The sequence below is a fragment of the Engystomops pustulosus genome, chromosome 1 (genome assembly GCF_040894005.1).
Source record: "Engystomops pustulosus chromosome 1, aEngPut4.maternal, whole genome shotgun sequence".
Taxonomy (NCBI): domain Eukaryota; kingdom Metazoa; phylum Chordata; class Amphibia; order Anura; family Leptodactylidae; genus Engystomops; species Engystomops pustulosus.
Genome location: NC_092411.1, coordinates 172,120,159 through 172,137,489, shown reverse-complemented (window position 1 = coordinate 172,137,489; position 17,331 = coordinate 172,120,159). Strand labels below are relative to the sequence as shown.

General features: G+C 42.4%; 1 protein-coding gene across 5 annotated transcripts in view; it reads left to right on the top strand.

The window, feature by feature from the left end:
- ADAMTS10 (ADAM metallopeptidase with thrombospondin type 1 motif 10) overlaps window positions 1–17,331 on the top strand; it is a 296,280-nt gene that overhangs the window by 194,991 nt on the left and 83,958 nt on the right. For all 5 annotated transcript variants that reach the window (XM_072113884.1, XM_072113881.1, XM_072113882.1 and 2 more), the window contains one exon: window positions 5,818–5,920. In XM_072113884.1, coding sequence (XP_071969985.1) covers window positions 5,818–5,920 — 103 coding nt within the window. The remainder of the gene's footprint in view (window positions 1–5,817; window positions 5,921–17,331) is intronic.

The following is a 17,331-nucleotide window of genomic DNA, read 5'->3' as shown; positions in this document are numbered from 1 at the left end:
CCCATATTTTCTGGGGATGCCCTTTATTATGCCAATACTGGTTGGAGGTATTTGATTTGCTACAACAGGTACTCTCCAGAAACTTTCCCACAACTCCATTGTAAGCAATCCTACTCATAGGAATCCCACAAATGCCAATGCACCAAAAGAAACTGCTGGTTAAAATTCTGACTGTTGCTAAGAAACTTATCGCTAGAAAATGGAAGTCACACTTAATTCCCACTGAGGCAGAATTAATAACTGAACTAAACACAGTTTACACATACGAAACGGCTATGTCCCATAGCTTCCTGAAATCCCATTTTCTAGACCAGATCTGGGAACATTGGTCTTCCTCCTCATTTGTAATACCTGGGTCTATCCCCGCTAACGCCTCTATTGTATAATAACCCCGACCCAATATCTATGAGCTGATCCTTAGATTTTAGTAACAACTATGGAAATGGAATACTCTGTGCTCTGTTCACCTTTCTTTATGTTTGTTCTTGAAGTTTATTCAAGTTTAGGTTTGTAACCAACTGATGTACTGTATAAAGCTATCTTATCTTACAATATATAAGATTGGAATATACATAAGCTAGATATCATATGCTACTGATTATTACCAACATGCCTAGGTTAACAAAACCCCCTACACGGGGACCTTGTATAAATGGATAAGATTTATAAACACTTGCTTGTACCTCCAGAGACAATTTATTGTATTGTACATCTTATATTGTTAAAAATCTTCTAATAAAAAGTATTGAAACCAAAATTAATAAAAATATGAAATTTTTGCTACATGACTTTTTTTTTTTAGAGTATGTAACTCTTAAAGGGGTTTCCCCCAAATAGAGCAGATGGCTGCACATGACCGTTCTGCTCCATTTATCTCAATGGAGCTGACAGAGGTCGCCAAGTGCAGATAGGGCCTAACTTGTATTTGTGGGAAAACCCCTTTAAAGGGGTTATCCGGGTTTAAAAAATTTCTTATGGCCGGGCTGGGGAGGGCTAGTTAAACATAATAAACATATACTTACCTCGTCCGGCGCCGCTGATGTCCCGCGCCGCAGTCCCTTCGATCCGTGCCCCTGTTTGTTTACAGTGGCACGGAAGCCGCGCACAGGGAGCTTGCGGTCCGCGATGTGGACGGCTCCTCCCATCCGTCCCGATCTCTCAGCGTTGTAAGCGCTGGGAGATGGTGCGCATGGGAGCTTCCGGCCGGCCGGAAGCTCCCTGTGCGCACTTGTAATGAAACCAGCGCACAGAGAAGACCGGCCGCGGCGCGGGACATCGGCAGCACCGGAGGTGGTAAGTACATGTTTATTGTGTTTAAATAGCCCTCCCCAGCCCGGCCATAAGAAATTTTTTAAACCCGGATAACCCCTTTAATATACAGCAAACAGAGCTCTCATTCAAGAGTTTTCTGTATTTTCATGACTATAAAAATTTTAGATTCACATTGAAGGTATCAAAACTATTAATTAACACATGTGGGATTATTACATAACAAAAAAGAATGAAACAACAGAAAATATGTATTTATATTCTGGGCTCTTCAAAGTAGTCACCTTTTGCTTTGATTACTGCACACTCTTGACATTCTCTTGATGAACTTCAAGAGGTAGTCACCAAAAAAGGTTTTTTATAAGGGATTTCTTGCCTTATAAATGGGGTTTGGACCATCAGTTGTGATGTGCAGAAGTCAGTTGGATAAATAGCTGATAGTCCTACTGAATAGACTGTTAGAATTTATATTATGGCTAGAAAAAAAACAGCTAAGTAGAGAATAGAAATGAAGGTCAGTCAGTCCGAAAAATTGGGAAAACTTTGAAAGTGTCCCCTTGAGAAATGCTCCTGATTCAGGAGCTGAAACGTCGCACTATTGGAATAAAGTAATTCAGTTTTTTTCACTAATTTCAAGGTGCCACCATTTTCTGATTAATATATTTGCATGATATTTGAGGTTGAGCACCCACTTTCTCTAAACTGGCGCAGCTGAACTCTTTTTGATTTTATATCCTCTATTTGCTGTATATTAATAGTTGTGTTTGTTTCTTCCCTGTTCACCCTGTAGGGTTAATTATGAAAATACTCATGGCTGTGTTTCATTGGTGGGTTATTGTCTATATTTTAGTCTTGTCTTGTATCACAGTATGCCTACTGGTAAAGGAATACATTTCTGGTCGGTGAGCTGCAATTTTTTTCTATTGTATTAGTTTTATATATTATTAAATGTGAGGTCTGTCTGTATATACTATCTGTGGAAAAAAGTCCTTACTGTATCTATGAGGGGGTATCTGGCTGTATAAACCATTAATGTAGGATTTGTATGTAATTTAATTGGGGAGTACCTATATTGGGGGCTGTATATTGAGGGCATTAAATACCGTATATACTCGAGTATAAGCCGACCCGAGTATAAGCCGAGACTCCTAATTTTACCACAAAAAAAATGGGAAAACCTATTGACTCGAGTATAAGCCGAGGGTGTAGTATACAGCCAGCTAGCCCCCTGTAGTATACAACCAGCCAGCCCCTGTAGTATACAGCCTGTCCCAAGAAGTATACAGCCTGCCCCAAGAAGTATACAGCCTGCCCTCAGTATGCCTAGCGAATAATAAAAAAATAAACTTAATACTCACCCTCCGACGATACTCACCTTTGATTCTTAGTGGCGGCTCCCGGTCCTCGGCGGCGGCGGCGGCTCCCGGTCCTCGGCGGCGGCAGCTCCTGATCCTCTGTGGCGGCCTCTCTCTTCTATCTTCAGGGACCTGCCGACAGGCGCACAGTGCGATGTGGCGGTGTCGCCGCTGATGACGTCATCAGCGGCAACAACGCTACATCATATTGTGCGCCCGCCGGCAGATCGCATAGACGCGACTGCCGGCAAGTGAAGATAGAAGAAAGAAGTCGCCGCAGAGGATCGGGAGCTGCCGCCGAGGACCAGGAGCCACCGCCGAGGACCGGGAGCCCGCGCCGAGGTTCCGAGAGCCGGAGGGTGAGTATTAATTTTTTTTTTATACTTTTTATTAATTATTGACTCGTGTATTAGCCGAGATTAGGTTTTTCAGCACATTTTTTGTGCTGAAAAACTCGGCTTATACACAAGTATATACGGTAAATTAGAGGGGGCTGGATGTAAATGAACAAGAGGGAGCTATCTATAAATAAATTAGGGAAGCTGTATACAAATTATATAGGGGTATATATAAATTAGCAGGGTGCTATACTAAAATGACAGGGTTGTGTAACAAATAGAAAATACAATATTGCTTTATGGTTGCAGTTACAGAACACTTTTGCATTCTGCTTTGAAACAAATTGCAAACACATCACTGTGAGGGGTATACATTATTTAGGAGCACTGTTATCCAGGTGACATTATATGTGAGTGACTGTGGTATTTTTAGGAGCACATTGTGGGAGCATTTGCAGCACAGAGATGAAGACATCTGGCATTGAATTAAGCAGTGATACGTCACAGCCAGTAGAAATCGTAATGAAGTCCTCTTCCCGACGAAGCAGATAATTACCTGTAAAGTATTAGATGCCACTAATGTCTGTGTCTTTCACTGAGCTACTAGTGTGTTAAACAGCATCAGCATGTGTAATACCAGTGAGCCAGTGATTCTGGGTGAAGATGTTCTCAGTAATGTTGTCAGCATTTTCTGATCAGGTTGTACAGTAGATGCTTTTTAAAGATTTGCCTTCAATTTTGGTGAGCCAAGTATAACAGGGGATCAGGGGTGGCTGTGCTGCATTTATATATCATATTTATGTATCAGGCAGCAAAAGGGCTGTAGTGTCACAAAAAAATGTATTATAATGAAAAAGCCCAAAATCATGTAATAAATGCTTGGTATCACAACAATATAAGGGCAGAGCACTATGCACCAATCATCCCAAACCACACGTATAACCAAAGGTAGCCCTTTCCTCTTTTCATAGTGACCCATTCATTTTAGTTAATAATGGCTGCCTCATCCATGCTTTCCAGCATGGCACATCTCTAATTTTCAGCAACACATGGCTCTCTTCTTATCACTTGCTGTTTGCATGTATCTTGTTCTTATTCCTGCTCCCCAGAAAGGTATCCTAGCTTTTCTTCTTTTTTTATGATCCCCTGCATGGTCTCACTATCCTTTCCAGACCCCAGCATGGGTTCCCTTTTTTTTCCCTCCACTGACCCACCATTCTTGATCAATTAGCGTTATTATTTTCTTATCTCTGTTGTCATATAGTTGGAGTTCGGACAGCATAGTTTCAGTACACAATATTCCAACAAGGATCTTCTTTCAGCTGGATGCTCCTAGCTGAAGCTAATGGTCTGGCTCTAACCACCGACAGCTGATTTTTTTTAAACATGTTATTTGGTTTTCACAATAACACACAAGATCATAACAGTAAAAAAAATTGGGGGATCAATGGCCATTCTGTAACACAGATAAATTTTGTTTCCATTTTGAAAGTAAATGTAAACATACAAACAAAAGATACATGGAACAGGGTTTAGTAATGGAGATAAAGAGATGGGGTTAGGGAAAGGTCCTCTCTAATCTCTTGAGGACACAGTCCTTTTTCGTTTCTGCATTTTTTTTTCACTCCCCACTTTTGAAAATATAAAACCTTTTTATTGTTAAGTGTACAGTGCTGTAGAGTTTTCTGTGTAACAAATTGTAGTGTCCGAGTGCGCTCCAAATGACACCTCCACTTTATTTCTTGTGTCAGTACAATCAGGGGGATACCAAATTTACACAGGGGTTATTATGTTTAAGTACTAAATTAAAAATGGGATGAGATGGGTTTTTTTTATTGCTACCAGTTTTGTGGACTTTAAGACCCTTTGATCACTTTTTATTAAAATGTTTTGTGTGTTGCAAAATGGCAATCATTAAACATTTGGGTGCTATTTCCACTACTCAATTTCCTGCTAGTACTCCAGCAAAATCAAGCAAAAATATGTAAAATTGACAACCAATTAGAAAATTGCAGCCAGTAGTCACATGTTGAACATTACATCATGACACATGTTGAACATGATTGATGTCCCCAATCAGATTCATTGAAATTTATTATGAGAGGAATTTATCAAATCAAGTTTTCTAGAGTCTGCAATGATGTAATTTATACTAAATGTATTAAATATTGCACAATTTGCTAATTTTTTCTATGCTTTCTATTTCGTCCACTCACTGGAATGGGTTGTCAAAAATGGGTTTCAAACAGGTAATTTTGGCACATATGATAAATCTAGTGCACAGACAACTACACCAGCATACCATCCATACTTTTCCAAATTTGATAGAATTTTGAGAAAAATATTACATTTTGAAAATTCTTGGTGGAATTTTAAACCAGAGTTTGGAGTTAAGAGCTTCTTATTTTACACAAACGATGCCTGTAAATCCAATGAGGGGAATGTATTAAGATTGGCTATTTACTCTCCTAGTAACCTTGATCTACTAAGAGGCCAGAGCCATCTCCCCCAGGTCTAACCAGCTTAGACCTTGCCTGAACTGGCAGGGTTTTCTGCCATAGTCTTCAATGGTTTTCCCGCAGAGATAATGGTAAATGTGGCCCCGCGGCCAACACCGCCCCCCCCCCCCCCGCAAAAAGTACAGGAACTGGGGGTGATGGGGTGATTAGCATGTGGTCTTCTTGCTGAGAAACATTGCAAAAAGTTGTCTTTGTTTGTTTTAATCTCTCAGTGAAGAGGTTGGGTGGTCTTCTGGAGAAAATTTAAGAAAAGTTTGTTATTCTTTGAAGCTGTTATGCAGTCTAAGGAAATTAAAGTTATTGATATTATAAGTTGCTAAACTAAAGTTTTTTTAGGATTGCCCACCAGGGTCCCAGGAGTTCCGAGAGATGCAATGTGCTGAATTTGACAATGTAGCCTTTCGAGGAAAATATTATTCTTGGAAAACTTACAAAGGAGGTAAGTGTCAGTAGTAGTGTCAGTACAAGGCTGACCACAAAAGCCAGTGCCAAGCCTTTGTTCTGATAATCTGTGTATATAACACATGTTTATATCAAATGGAATCCTATTATACTAACCTCAAGTTTGTTTATGTTTATTAAAAAGGTTTTGTTTTCATTTGTTTACGGGCAAATGTTTAGCATATGTAATTCTTGTATTTACATTTGATCATAAAGGGGCCACATTCTGTAATGCCATACAAGCATTGCCACAAATTCAATCTGATTTCCCTATCTTGCCACACGGGCCAACTTTTTAAAATTTTAAGAAACTTCAGTATTTGTTGAAAAGAACTGGAGCTGACATTAAAGATCCATTAAAACAGACAATTTTACACCTGTTAGCTATCCGGCCCTCCTCTACTTCCTCAGCCAGATTTCTTTACACAAAACCTCTTCCCTTACTGACTTACTAGGGAATTTGTTCCCCAGGAGATTCACAGAAACGTAAGTGGATTTAGCTGAAATGCTCTGCTCAGCACATTCCTAGAGAGAATGCAGAGATGCAAGGGGAAAAGAGCCCTGGAACAAAGCCTAATGCACAACAGATGCTACAATATGTTAGAGATCAGGGTGTTGGGAAACCTATTTGAATTAGTGTTGCCCAAAATATATATGTGTTATGTTTATGTATACTTTTTTTTATATAATTTATCAATTCTGATAGAACTTAAATGTTGCCTACAACAGCTTTGGCTTAAAGCCAAGTCCATATCACATTTTTTTTTCGATATAACACACATCTGGAAGTGGAATGTACAGACAAAGCTGACTTTGGGAATGAGGTTTTCATCTCTGTTTTGTGCATTAAGTACAATAATATTTTTGAGTTATAAAAGAGAAACTGTTATGAGGATTTTGGCCCACAAGCCATCATCTAGCTGTTATTGCAGAACGCTGACACCATCACAGTGATGGCCACCTATATTCAAAGAGATAGAACACATGAACAAATGAATCTTCATAAGATGCCAGATAGATTTGTGATGATGTACCTACAATATGGGATATTACAGTACAATTGTAAAGTAAAAAAAACTTTTAGATACTGTGCAAGAAGCAAAAAAAAAAGCAATTCTCTAAATTACGCTAATTAGATATCTGTAAGTGTTTGGCTGCTAGCAGATGTTTTACCTTGTCCCCCAGGCTGTTATCCTTCTGTTATGCTTCCAAGTAATCATCTGTACTGAACAGCTGGAGATGAGATTAGGTTGTGTAAAGCTTGTAAGAGAATAGAAGTCCTCACTGGTGCCAGCAGCAAAAAAACAGGACCTTAAGCGAAGTCACAAGCATGTAACTTATCACATGCTTCAGGTCGTCCAATTGTAAACTAGCTGTCCTGATTCATGTGAATACCCTCAGTGCCTTTAAATGATGTCACAACCAGGAAATCCCGCATACTTCAGGAGAAGGTGAATATGATTTTTAAGAAGGGATAATAGATATACCATGCTGTATCTAAGGCTAGGAAGAAGCCAGCAGCATAATACCTGTATCATATCATTGGAATTGTTGCAATGCCAGTCTACTCTACTAGGGGGGCCTCTTCCAAAGTAGAAAGCGCATGAATGGAAATTCTAGCATTTCAAACCAAAATGAATACTGCACTGAAATTCAGATCTGAAATTTCAGGGTCTCTGGAACTGAAAGGATCTCAAACAGATGGAGGCTGCATGAGCTCACATCAAATGTGTTTGTTAAAAAGCTCTGAGAAGGGAGGATTTACCCCTTTACTTTCAGCTTGATTTTTTTATGTAGTGCTCATAGCATACTACAGCCAGGGAGAAAGCAGGAAGGGTTAACACCCATTCACCGCTGTGTAAAAAACTGGAGAGGAGAGAGAGACCCATCTTCAATCCTGTAGACAGATTTGCCTTAGCAATGTAAAAGTATTATTGTATTTAAGGGGCACTTCGCAGTCTGTTTCTTTACGAACTTAGCAGAATTTCTTATTTAAATATATTAGAAAAAGGTTCACAACATTTTTCTCCCCCGCACAATATCAAAAATCTTCTGAAATTAGTAACTCTTTAAACGGTAGGATTTCCGATTTAACGGGGTTAATTGTATAGCCTGAGAATTTACTGTATACAATGACAATCAAAATGGTAACAATATTTTGACCTTTTGACTTTCAGGCTCCTTAGCTCACCTTCCACTAAAAAACATTGAATGTGAGACTACTTTTATTTCAAATCATTTTTGGGCATTCATACTTTAATTTCACTTGCAGTTATTTAGCATATCCTTTGTAATGCAGATTATTTTCATGGAACTGTATTGTTACTGTTTTGCTTAACTATTTTGTTAGTATTTTGTAAATCTGTCTTTGGATTTCAACGCTGCCTATAACCTTCAGGTGATGCTTTCGATTCAAGCAAGTCTTGAATTAAATCAGGTCTTTTTGCATGGATGCGTACTGATTAAACCTAGATACAAGAACAGATTTTTCTTTAACTCTACCCACAAGTATTTGATTGGGTTGAGGTCATTTTTCACTAGTTTTGACATATGCTTTGGGTCATTGTCCTGCTTGAACACTACATCATCCTTTTCATACCCATAGTTCTCAAGTGTATGAAGAAACTTTTCTCATAGGATAATCACATCTAATTAAAAATTTTAAAATTTTGTGGCCTATTGAATCCTAAAATCGTGCCAAAGTGGATTAGTGGTTAGCACTACAGTCTTGCAGTGCTGGGGACCTGGGTTTAAGTACCAGGGTCAACATCTGCAAAGAGTTTGTATGTTCTCTCCGTGTTTGCTTGGGTTTCCTCTTGGTCCTCTGGTTTCCTCCCATGTTCCAAAAGCAGATGGTTCCTAAGTACAAGGAGGCAGAGCAGTGATTTGAAGAGACACAGAGCTGTCAGTAAGAATAATGGGGCATGGTTCACTGGTATTTGACTTTCTTCTCCTCTCTCAGGCTGCCAGAGCCCAGTCAGAAAAGCTACTTTGCATATCAAAAAAATGGCTGTAATTAAGGTACAGGGCCTCACTGGCAGCTTATTTTAGGTGATATATGGAGGACTTGTAACCATTTATCAGAAGACATTGTTAGTCAGGGGGGTCAAAATCTGGACCTTTTTAAGACTGAATTTTTAACAATACTTACATTTCTAGCCAAAGTCAAAGGAGATCAGATAGTACATATGGCTTATTGGACCATTCACAACTGCGACAACTGCATATGATTGTGATACAGATATTGTCTTGGTTACAAGATTGGTGCCAGTTGGTGCCAGTTCATGTATTGTTCCCTCTCAAATCTGTAATGCACCTGTCCATCGGAAATGGTAATGTCTCACAAGAATGATGCTTAAATATATCTGTGAATATACTCTATTAGGATATATGATAGGAGGTAGAGGGTAAGGTGTCCCTGTTGAGGACTCCCATTAGCAGACAAGATTGCATTTCAGTCACAACCATGGAATATAATATTTCCCCTCCTACAACTTTATGCAAGAAACCTTATTCCTGTCCCAAGTAGAAACAAAAAAAATCTAATTATTCTTTCAGGGAATGGCACTTGGCCAAAGCTTTTATTTACACAACAATCACAGAAGTTAACTCCCATAATTGAAAACTTCTACTGGCCTCATGGCCTCATATGACCAGAAACATTACCAGAGAACATATGTAAGCCTGTTGGTTAATTACCCATGTAAAGTATCTCCACAGCCATCTATGACTTAACAACACATAAAAAGTTCTCAACAAAAAACCTAAGCAGACAACATACTCCATACAATTATTTTTTTATTCACTGATTATTTTTATCATATTACTCATTTTCAAGTGTCTTGTATTGTATTGTTTCCAAACGAAAAACATACAAGAGCAACAAATATGCATAGAAAAAATCGTTTGAAAGGTCTTTTTTTGCAGACATTTTTATTAAACTTTTTAAATCTTTTTTTAATATATGGTCTCTGCCTCAAAATTTTTTTTAAAGTTAATGTAACGTTCTGTGTCAGCACCATTCCAGCCTTTTCTTTATTTTATATATATATCCCATTAAATAGGAAATACTGGCAAAATCACAGTTGTAAAGAGACCTGATTCATACCACTTTAATTCTAGGGCACTTGGAATTTCTGGATCCTAAGATAGTGTGGGCACCGCCATCTTTGTTCCCATCGTCGCTCCCCTGGACGTCAAACCAATGCTACATGGCATCGGCAGATTTGTTAGAATGAGCCAGTGGCTCAATTAACTCTTTTATACTATTTTACATCACATAAAAATGTAATAAGTGGTCAAAAGGTTGCATAGTTTTTAAAATGGTAGCAATGAAAATGTCAACTCATTTCACAAAAAATGTCACACTGCACCATATACCAAAGTATGAAAAAGTTATTGGCATCTAAAGATGGCAAAACTATTTTTTGTTTTCCGTACACATTCATTTAATTTTTGAAAATGCATTAAAACTTAATAAAACCTAAGTAAATTTAGTGTCCCCATGATCCTACCAAGCCAAAGAAGAAAGTACATGTATCATTTGGAGCGCACAGTGAAAGTTGTAAAAAGCGAGCCCATAAGAATGTGACGCAAATTTGTTTCTTGGCGAATTTCACCAGATTTAGAATTTTTTTCCAGCTTTCCTGTACACCCATTAAGGACAGGGGACGATTTGTTAAACTCTGTGCAGCGCTGCGTAATCTGTGTGCGCTATGCACTGTTTGCGCATTAATCACTGCTTAGAGGAAGTGAGGAAAGATGAGTTTTGTATTCTGCCTCTATGCTACTCCTGATGAGCACAGTGTAGATTACAGAAAACAACAGGAGTTGGAAGGTGATCATTTGTACCAGTTGTAACAGTGTTTTAAAGCGACACTGGCATAATTGATCCAGGGGTCGGAAAAACATTTACAGTCGCCCAAGTGTGCCTGATAATTACTCCTGGTTTCCAGCTGGTGGCTGGGCTGTGGTTAGGGGTGTAATTGGCAGCACTAATATTACTGATCAATAACTAATGACAACATTAGAATAACTGATGACTATATCTCCACACACCTGGTGCCCTGGCATCACATGCAGAAGATAGACTTCTGACTCAAGAATCACTGACGTTATGGATAAAACACTGCACGTGCTCAGAGCTGTCTCACAATCTTGAATGTTAGTCAGTTACTAAAGTAGTGATCAGACACCGGCAGAAGTGGGATTAAGTAGCTTGCAGGCAACATGTCTACTTCTTTTGTCCATAAGACTTCTTTTGTGCATTTCTCCATGTCATCTCAGTCACTTGCAGTGTAGTGTCACCTGGATAACAATGTTCCAAACTATGTTACTAAATTGCTCCATTATTATCAATTATGTTTTCCGTAAATATTTCTTGTGTCTTCTAATCAGCTATTTAATACATAGGTTCGTTCTAATGAATTATTTCATATAAAATGTCCCTGTACTCTTCCAGGCCATCCAGCCTAATTTGCAAGTAATATCTAAAGAGAAAAGAATTTGGCCATGCTCAACCCCTCTGTCCGCCATCTCTTCCAGACTCCACCGTCCTCCGCCTGCAGGCCCCTCTTTCCTCCACCTCCAGGCCCCTCTTTCCTCCACCTCCAGGCCCCTCTTTCCTCCACCTCCAGGCCCCTCTTTCCTCCACCTCCAGGCCCCTCTTTCCTCCACCTCCAGGCCCCTCTTTCCTCCACCTCCAGGCCCCACTTTCCTCCACCTCCAGGCCCCTCTTTCCTCCACCTCCAGGCCCCACTTTCCTCCACCTCCAGGCCCCACTTTCCTCCACCTCCAGGCCCCACTTTCCTCCACCTCCAGGCCCCACTTTCCTCCACCTCCAGGCCCCACTTTCCTCCACCTCCAGGCCCCACTTTCCTCCACCTCCAGGCCCCACTTTCCTCGCCCCACTTTCCTCCACCTCCAGGCCCCACTTTCCTCGCCCCACTTTCCTCCACCTCCAGGCCCCACTTTCCTCGCCCCACTTTCCTCCACCTCCAGGCCCCACTTTCCTCGCCCCACTTTCCTCCACCTCCAGGCCCCACTTTCCTCGCCCCACTTTCCTCCACCTCCAGGCCCCACTTTCCTCGCCCCACTTTCCTCCACCTCCAGGCCCCACTTTCCTCGCCCCACTTTCCTCCACCTCCAGGCCCCACTTTCCTCGCCCCACTTTCCTCCACCTCCAGGCCCCACTTTCCTCGCCCCACTTTCCTCCACCTCCAGGCCCCACTTTCCTCGCCCCACTTTCCTCCACCTCCAGGCCCCACTTTCCTCCACCTCCAGGCCCCACTTTCCTCCACCTCCAGGCCCCACTTTCCTCCACCTCCAGGCCCCACTTTCCTCCACCTCCAGGCCCCACTTTCCTCCACCTCCAGGCCCCACTTTCCTCCACCTCCAGGCCCCACTTTCCTCCACCTCCAGGCCCCACTTTCCTCCACCTCCAGGCCCCACTTTCCTCCACCTCCAGGCCCCACTTTCCTCCACCTCCAGGCCCCACTTTCCTCCACCTCCAGGCCCCACTTTCCTCCACCTCCAGGCCCCACTTTCCTCCACCTCCAGGCCCCACTTTCCTCCACCTCCAGGCCCCACTTTCCTCCACCTCCAGGCCCCACTTTCCTCCACCTCCAGGCCCCACTTTCCTCCACCTCCAGGCCCCACTTTCCTCCACCTCCAGGCCCCACTTTCCTCCACCTCCAGGCCCCACTTTCCTCCACCTCCAGGCCCCACTTTCCTCCACCTCCAGGCCCCACTTTCCTCCACCTCCAGGCCCCACTTTCCTCCACCTCCAGGCCCCACTTTCCTCCACCTCCAGGCCCCACTTTCCTCCACCTCCAGGCCCCACTTTCCTCCACCTCCAGGCCCCACTTTCCTCCACCTCCAGGCCCCACTTTCCTCCACCTCCAGGCCCCACTTTCCTCCACCTCCAGGCCCCACTTTCCTCCACCTCCAGGCCCCACTTTCCTCCACCTCCAGGCCCCACTTTCCTCCACCTCCAGGCCCCACTTTCCTCCACCTCCAGGCCCCACTTTCCTCCACCTCCAGGCCCCACTTTCCTCCACCTCCAGGCCCCACTTTCCTCCACCTCCAGGCCCCACTTTCCTCCACCTCCAGGCCCCACTTTCCTCCACCTCCAGGCCCCACTTTCCTCCACCTCCAGGCCCCACTTTCCTCCACCTCCAGGCCCCACTTTCCTCCACCTCCAGGCCCCACTTTCCTCCACCTCCAGGCCCCACTTTCCTCCACCTCCAGGCCCCACTTTCCTCCACCTCCAGGCCCCACTTTCCTCCACCTCCAGGCCCCACTTTCCTCCACCTCCAGGCCCCACTTTCCTCCACCTCCAGGCCCCACTTTCCTCCACCTCCAGGCCCCACTTTCCTCCACCTCCAGGCCCCACTTTCCTCCACCTCCAGGCCCCACTTTCCTCCACCTCCAGGCCCCACTTTCCTCCACCTCCAGGCCCCACTTTCCTCCACCTCCAGGCCCCACTTTCCTCCACCTCCAGGCCCCACTTTCCTCCACCTCCAGGCCCCACTTTCCTCCACCTCCAGGCCCCACTTTCCTCCACCTCCAGGCCCCACTTTCCTCCACCTCCAGGCCCCACTTTCCTCCACCTCCAGGCCCCACTTTCCTCCACCTCCAGGCCCCCTTTTCCTCCACCTTTGTCATCCTCCTGTACTTACCTTTTCACCACCATCCTGTCTTCTGTCTTCAGCTTGGCGGGACTTAGACAGGATGCATGGCTGTGTGATGTCAAGTGGCCTTGCATCCCGGGTCAAAGTGCGATGTGTGCTGGGGAAGTATCCCAGCTGCGTCACACTGTGACTGTTAATGGAATTGGTATGTAACAGATGCCGACACCATTAACTGTTTTCTTGTTAGTAATAGTACACGAGCATCTGGTGCTGGCCACTTTGTGTACTATTACTATAGATGGCAGCAGTCTCAAATGGCACAAAGGGCCCTGCCATAGAGCCAGGTGAGGGGGCCCATCAATAGTTACACTGGTTCACCGATGGGCCAGTCCGACTCAGCATATATACTTTATGTATGTGTATATATGATGTGCATATACTGTATGTGTGTACATAATGTTTATAGGGTGACATTATATACATGTTTATATACTATATATGAGTGTATGTCTATATGGTGTATGTGCATGAACATGACATGTGTAGGTTTACTGTTGTGTATATGTGTACTAAATTATTTATTTATATATATATGCTTTATATGCAAGTACATAATGGGGGTCATTTACTAAGGGCCCGATTCGCGTTTTCCCGACGTGTTACCCGAATATTTCCGATTTGCGCCGCTTGTACATGAATTGCCCCGGGTTTTTGGCGCACGCGATCGGATTGTGGCGCATCGGGGCCGGCATGCGCGCGACAGAAATCGGGGGGCGTGGCCGAACGAAAACCCGACGTATTCGGAAAAACCGCCGCATTTAAAAACCGAAAAAGTGTCGCTTGGGGAGCGCTCACCTTCACCTTCTATGGGATGGTGCATTCCGGGGCGTTAAGATTATTTTCGGCGCTGCAGCGCCACCTGGTGGACGGCGGAGGAACTACCATCTTAAATCCCAGCCGGACCCGAATCCTGTGCAGAGAACGCGCCGCTGGATCGCGAATGGGCCGGGTAAGTAAATGTGCCCCAATGTGTATATGCTGTATGTGCATGTATATGCTGTGTATAATAGTGTGTGAATTTATAACTATACATTTTTTATGATTTAAGGGGAAGGGGGGAGAGCATGCAGAAGCCTCTCCTAGCTTCACATGTCGAGCATCATAGTTATGCCATTAATACAGTATTCATTTACCAGAGAGATACCTGTAATTATTACATCAAACTTTGAGGAAAAGGGGCCATGTATTGAATGTAAGAAATTTGTTATGAAATGGGTTATTCAATATTTTAAAAAAAACAGATTGCTGACAGGTCTTTGGTCTTACTGTTAATTAACAATGTTCTAGTCAATGCAAAAAAAGAAAAAAGGATTTTTTTCAGCTCACCCAATAGCCACGTGTTGCAAAGCCAGTGCACGAATATACTGAGCCGAGTCAGGAACAAATGTAGCAAGGGAAACGGTTAATCCAGCAACCAGGCAGGCATGAATCCAAATGGTGGTTGAAGTAAAACTTCACATTTTATTTCATCTTTTAAAAAGTTAAAAAAAGGTACCAAGGCAAGAAAAACTGACGCGATTCAAGCTATAACATGCTCTTAATCATAGTCTATATTTGAAAATCACAATGGTTTTTATAAAAGGAAACGGAAGTGGGAGACATGCATGTCATTGATTACGTCCGAATGTGATCAGAAACAAGGAAAAAACCCAAGACACAGTAGAGGATACAAAATATCAGCGCTAATATAAGTCAATACATATACATCAAATCATTTTTGAGATTTAAACCCTGTGGACTTCTGGTTTTCATGGTAAGTATCCAGTAAGCCTCTCTACTACGAGAGGGTTTAATCCAATCTCCGCCTCTTTTGGGGCGGGCAACTCTCTCCTCAGACATGAGGTATCTCCATTATGGATTTCTTTACAATGTCTGGAAACAGATGCATGTGTGCGACATGATTAAAGAAGAAGCTGATGTTACTCGTGCTCCTGATGTGTGTTCTGTAATTCTATGTTTAAGGACACGTTTTGTGCTACCGATGTATTGCAGAGAACAACTGGTGCACACAATAGAGTACACCACGTAAGTGGTATTGCAATTAATAAAAGAGTTTTAGTGTTAGTGGACACAGAAGAAACCGTATGCGTTTTTTGTATGTATTTGCATACAGAACAACGAGTGGAAGCACATTTATAACTACCCTTGTTTGATGAGGGCTGGTAGAACTGAATAAGTTGGGAGATAAGTCACCTAGCGTGGCTAAGTTTGTAGCTGAGAAACGACAACCAGTTTTAAGTATGTCAAACAGGATAGGATCCTGAAATAAAATAGGAAGATGTTTCCTCATAATTTGCACCACTTGGTTGTATTGACATGTAAAATCTGTTTTATCATTTTTACATTGGCGGAGGAGCGATCAGTGTATAATAACTGGGCTCTAGTTTTGTGTTGTAGATGGTCTTTAGTATGTTTTATGTGAGTTCTGTTGTATCCCCTATCAGACAATCGTTGAGATATTAAAGCAGATGTGAGTTGATATTGATCCTCCTGTGTACAGATGCGCTTAGCCCGGATGAACTCACCTTTGGGCAAGTTACTTTTCAAGATGATACTCTATAGCTTGAATAGCTAGACGGTGGGGGATACAAGTGTATAATGAAACCACATCACATGTCACGCATAAAAGTTAGTTTTCCAAAAAAAAAGAGTCCATGATTTTTTTTTTGTTTAAACATCTTTTTATTTGGTTTTCAAAACAAAACAAACATAGAAAACATTCCATTATGAATATTTTAACAATTTGGCAAGATGTATTGTATTTGGTGCATAGTGATTACCTATAGGCTATGTTATCCAGCTTTCTTGTGTTTCTAGTGCACGGGAGGGGTATCACCTTGTTCCTAGCGACTTTTGCGACCCGCTGCTTGGTTTACTGGGGGATGCTATTTCTATTGTTGGACTCTTCCCTCTGTCGTGGCCCTCAAACCTGTAACTCTCCTAGGGTTCCTTTCAAAACTCCAGTGCTATACCATGTTGTTAGTTTGAAACGAGTAACTAAATCTATTATCTCTTGTCTTGTTATATGCGAGACAATAAATTGTTTCCACTTGCTGAAGAATCCCTTAGTTTGTTTTTCCTTATGTCTAAGTGTTTCTAGTCTATCTAGTCGGATCAAGTATTTCACCTGAGCGACTACCTCCACTGTCGTTGGGGAGGAGTCTTTTATCCAATGGTTCATAATACATCTTTTGGCCACTAGTAAGAGAGCGTGGATGTCTAGTCTAATAATAATCTCTTCTTGATCTTCATCCCCTTCTACTATATGAAAAATTAAGAGCAGCGGGTCTAAGGGTAGGTTTTTGTTCCAATGTAATCTAATGTGATTCCGTATTTGGTTCCAAAAGGTTTGTACATTGTCACATAACCAAATACCATGCCATACATCTGTGTTAGGCTGTTTGCATTTTGGACAGGTGATCATTCCATCTGGCATGTTCGTTGTTCTAGGTAGATTAAAGCCATAATAGGCATGATGCATTATCCTGAAATATGTCTCCCGCCACTGTTCACTTATCACACACTGTCTAACTTTGGCCCACCCTTGCATAAGTCCCTCATAAATCTCTCTGTCTGGGAATCGCTTGACCCAACATTTCCCTACCTTGCTCTGCGTCCCTTTTAACATACGATTTTTATATCCGCATATAGTATGGTGATATTGCGGATACTCTGAGCTGTGCCCAGGAGTGAGTTAAAAGCACTGTCAGTTGCCTCC